The sequence below is a fragment of the Trachymyrmex septentrionalis genome, unplaced genomic scaffold (assembly GCF_001594115.1).
Source record: "Trachymyrmex septentrionalis isolate Tsep2-gDNA-1 unplaced genomic scaffold, Tsep1.0 scaffold42, whole genome shotgun sequence".
Taxonomy (NCBI): domain Eukaryota; kingdom Metazoa; phylum Arthropoda; class Insecta; order Hymenoptera; family Formicidae; genus Trachymyrmex; species Trachymyrmex septentrionalis.
The window spans coordinates 828,421-832,911 of record NW_017305590.1 but is presented as its reverse complement, the minus strand read 5'-3'; the positions used below and the strand labels follow the sequence as shown (position 1 = coordinate 832,911).

Below are 4,491 nucleotides of genomic sequence, written 5' to 3'. Positions count from 1 at the left end.
TATATATATATATATATATATATATGTATTCAAATTTAATTGTAAAAAAATTTATAGTGAATATATTTCGCGGAGTATCTAATAAAATATCTCGCGTAATTCTTGTAGCTTCAGGAATCGTCGAAGATGTTGCATGCAACGCGTGCTTGGATACAATCCAAGAGATAAGTAGATTGTATCCCTTTTCAAAGGGGCACATTATTCTAAGGAAGCCTGAGAAGTGCCGTGTCTACGCGAAGCAAAAATCAAATGTAATCATCGCGTGATGCGTTTGTTTCCTTTTTGCGAATTAAGGCAGCTATTAGCGCTTTCTTACCGAGGAAGCGATTGTAGGTCTGTGGCTGGAAGACCTCTTCTGGTCTGTAGAACAGGAAGCGGAATGGCAGGAAGATCTTCACGTCAGGGCGTTGCTGTAGAAGACCCTTATCGATGTGGGCGGCATTCTTTAGTTGGCTCACGCAAATTGCATCTTCGCGTCGTCGGTTGCAAATGGCATCCAGAGGATTTAGAACCTGAAAAGAAAAGATGCTTGAAAGTTCGCTCTTTTTGTGTCTTCGTCTAATTTATTAACTTGTTTCAGACAGTGCCAATTTTAAATGACCACCACACCGCGTGGATCACGGTATTTTTCTTTCTATTTCTATGTATTTCATAATGGTTACAAAATTTTTTTTAATTATTAAAGAAGAAAGCCTAATGTACCAGTATCATCATAATTAATATACATCCGTATATATCTGCAGAAATTATTTTTTAATAATTGCATTTCTCTTTAGAGCTAAAATATTAAATAGAAAGTTTTGCGTGGTTTACCGCTAATCTATGCGGAATGTACGTTAATTTATTAAGAGGAATGTTTTAATTTAATAACTGAAAAATTTTTTATATGTACAATAAAAAAAAATTTTGCATTATATGCAACTAATTTTTTCACATTTAATATTTAAAAACATAGAGCAGATTCTATGCAATTCTATGTTACTTTTTCATTTGTGAGACGTTTCATTTGTGTTGCGTTAATTCTTTCCAAAATATATTTTGAATTACAATTTATAAACATTCAATACACTTCTTTCTTTTAAATACAAATATTTCGAATTTGAAGGAGTTTCATTTTAATATATCAGACTCTTCTATTCTATGTTTTTAAGTGTTTAACATCATTCCTTCTATAACTGGTATAGATTGGAAAGTTTTCTATTATATCGTTTGAAGATAATTTTTCGATTTTTTCTTACTATTACATTTGTTTATATGAATTGTAATAAAATCAATATCTTAAATACTATCTACATATTCGATAATTATATAGATAGTATTTAAATTTAAATAAAGAACTATAATTTCTATGTAAGTCTTTTTCTAAGAGTTACGTACGAGTTTCTTCTATTAGTCTCATTCGCACAGATGGCAGTACATGTTGAAATAAGATTTCATAAGATTATTAAACTTATGAAAAAAATTTAATCTTGTCTCCAAGCAAAGTACTGTACGATACGCATCGTTTTTAATGTTAAAAATAAATATATACTTACAACTCCCTGAGGAAGACCAAAGTCGTATGTAGGCGGTGCAGTAGATGGTTGGTAAGGACCTCGAGCATATCGCAGAATAGCCAGCTGCTGCGCTCGCGGAATTCCGCATTCTCCGAGAGAACGAAGCTGAATCCAATAAGCGCCGATAGGTTGATCGGCATTTATAACGAAATCGTAACGTTCACCTAAGAGAGAATGTAAAATTGTATATGACATTTGGCGCGGGATGATAATAGAATCAACTTGTAATCGGCCTAAGAACGCACTTAAGAAGTTGAGTGTCTTATAGAATCTGTCATATAAATAATTTTTACCGATAAATTTTTTTTAAATAAAGTATTTGACTGAATTAACTATTTATCAAAAATTACTTTAATTTATTATTTATTATATGCATTTTTATAACAGGCCTGTCTAATTTGAGCTCCGAAATTAAAACGTAAAGCTATCGACGCAAAAAAATTCATTGTAAGATTTTAAGGACTTTCAGAGACTTTAAAATGTTAATAAGTCACTCAGATACGTATCAATATTTTATATTCCCCAAAATCTTACTTACATTGAATTTTTTTGCGTCAGTGACTATACGTTTTAGCTCTGAAGCTTAAATTGAATAGGTCTGATTTATAATAAAAAAATGTTTCATTTTTCGTGATTTTTAACTGTTTTATCAGAAAATTCATATTCTCTCAATATATTTTGCCTTATTTTATGAATGATTTATTATTGTAATGTATTCATCCATTTTAATTTTAGTTAAAATGTAATGCATTTGAATTAATTGCTTTACCTGAGAATGAAATTATAGTGTTGACTTGTACTGGCTGTACTGCTACACCATCGGTGGCGATAAGAGTGAGAGTGTGACCCTCGACCGTAATTTGGGAGGGGCATACAGATCCGTAGGAATTAATCAATCGGAATCGGTAACGACGGCCTGGAGTTATCGTGAACACTTCGAGAGGTGTATTTGTCATAAAACCAGTATTAGGATCCTACAACAAAAAATGCAAGCTATTAATACAACAAAATATTAGAAATAAAAAATATCTGTTCAGAAATAAATTATAATCTGGTTTTTATAATAATATAATAGTTAATAAATACTAAAATGTCTCGAAAATGTTAAATTTCATTTGCAATTTTATTTCTATGTGAAAGAATGTACATTTACTATAAAAACATTTCTATTAAGAATCGTAAATCAAAATGTGCTTGTTAATAATGTCAGATAATATTATTCTCTGTTCGATATAATATATTAATATTCTAACAATAAGTGAGACGTACCCTGAATTGACCTTTCCCGTTGATCAGCACGCTTTCTGGTGCTTGACCGGTGTTGACTGCAAGACGGCCGGGGAAACGTTCTTCAGCAAACTCGTGGAACCAGTCACTGATGAGCATCACGTGCGTGGTTAAGTCGTAATCGTACAGATTGCTATTGGGATCTTTACTCGGTGGCTGTCGGATTACTATGCTTCCATAGAGACCATCTATCTTTTGCATGCCAGTATGAGCATGCCAGAAATGTGTACCCTCATTTCCGGCTACCCATTGGTACCTTTATATGCCATGTAATCATTTAATATTATGAATATATAAAAATGAATATATAAACCCGTCATATAAATTTTATAATATATGTATATATACATACATATATTAATTTATGCACATATGTAATGTTCAAATTTTAAGAAAACATTTACAATAATAATTACAATTTTTGTCAATAATATTAGGAGTATGATTTTTGAGGGTTTTTTTTTTAAAACTGATTTATTTAAACAACATATCATGTAAATATTTAATAACCGTTGTACGAACATATCATTCTATCGCAAGTTTTGAAGTGGATAGTGCTGGATTTTTGTTTAATAATACTTTCAAATCTGTGTTTTCCAGTTTTTAACATTGAAATTACCATTTTGAATCGACATTAATATTCATGTGTTAATATTATATTGATGGAGTAACATCAATATAAATTTCTATCATCTTCTATGATCTTCAGCCGCCGTTTTTTTCTGATTACAAAAGCATGTCAAAAATGCTCTTTAGGAAGCTCTATTTTTTAAATAAATAAACATGATATTTACTTCGTCTATTTTAATAAACGGCTAAATATCATGAAATAATACTAAGCATTAAGAAATAATAGCTGTAATTGGAATGTCTTTGACAACACTGACATTAGTGTCATCTCTTGCAAAACCCTCAAAACTAAATCACGCTCTTAATAAGTTATTATATCATTCCAAAACAGTATAAACTTTATTTTAAGATATTAGGAACAGTTCTTAGTTTTTATGAATTGAAAAATTTAAAATATATTTTCTTTTCTTGATTGCTCATATTTCATTAAACGTAAGCAATCTGTGAGAATAAAAAATTTTATTTACACCAACATCTAAACAATTAAAAATTATATCCAAAAATTTTGTTTTATGAAAAATATATAAATTTGTTATACTAAAAATAAGATCGCGTACCTGAATGTATTACCCTGCTGAATCGGACACTGCGTTACGTAAGGTACACCATCGTAATACTGACTTCCTCTCTGCCACACGCCGTGCCAGTGAATCGTGACTTCCGATCCTTGAATATTATTTTCTACGTCAACCACGACTTTGTCGCCCTGACAAACTTGAATGCTCGGGCCGGGGATCATTCTGTTCGCAGTCAGGATACCTCGTTCCACTCCGTCCGCCAAAACACATTGACACTCGCTCCATATGGCGTTGGTAGCGTTCGGTGTGCATACTTGGCACGCTCTGAAAATTTATGGTAATTTTATACAGTACTAATTAACAAAGTCATGCAATTCATCATCCTAAATTATTGCAAATCAATATATAATATAAATGTATAGAGCAGTTCAATTTCAACTATATTTTCTAGTAATAAGAATTAACACTGACTTTCTAAAGTACATTTAGTTTTCTCGATT

General features: G+C 31.1%; 1 protein-coding gene across 1 annotated transcript in view; it reads right to left on the bottom strand.

Moving 5' to 3' along the window:
- The window catches only part of LOC108751233 (laccase-4), a 58,773-nt gene that overhangs the window by 5,185 nt on the left and 49,097 nt on the right, over nucleotides 1-4,491 (bottom strand). The window contains exons 3-7 of the mRNA XM_018491311.1: nucleotides 4,031-4,315; nucleotides 2,826-3,099; nucleotides 2,326-2,530; nucleotides 1,536-1,720; nucleotides 317-512 (exon numbers count right to left, since the gene is read on the bottom strand). Of these exons, the coding sequence (XP_018346813.1) occupies nucleotides 317-512; nucleotides 1,536-1,720; nucleotides 2,326-2,530; nucleotides 2,826-3,099; nucleotides 4,031-4,315 (1,145 nt within the window). The remainder of the gene's footprint in view (nucleotides 1-316; nucleotides 513-1,535; nucleotides 1,721-2,325; nucleotides 2,531-2,825; nucleotides 3,100-4,030; nucleotides 4,316-4,491) is intronic.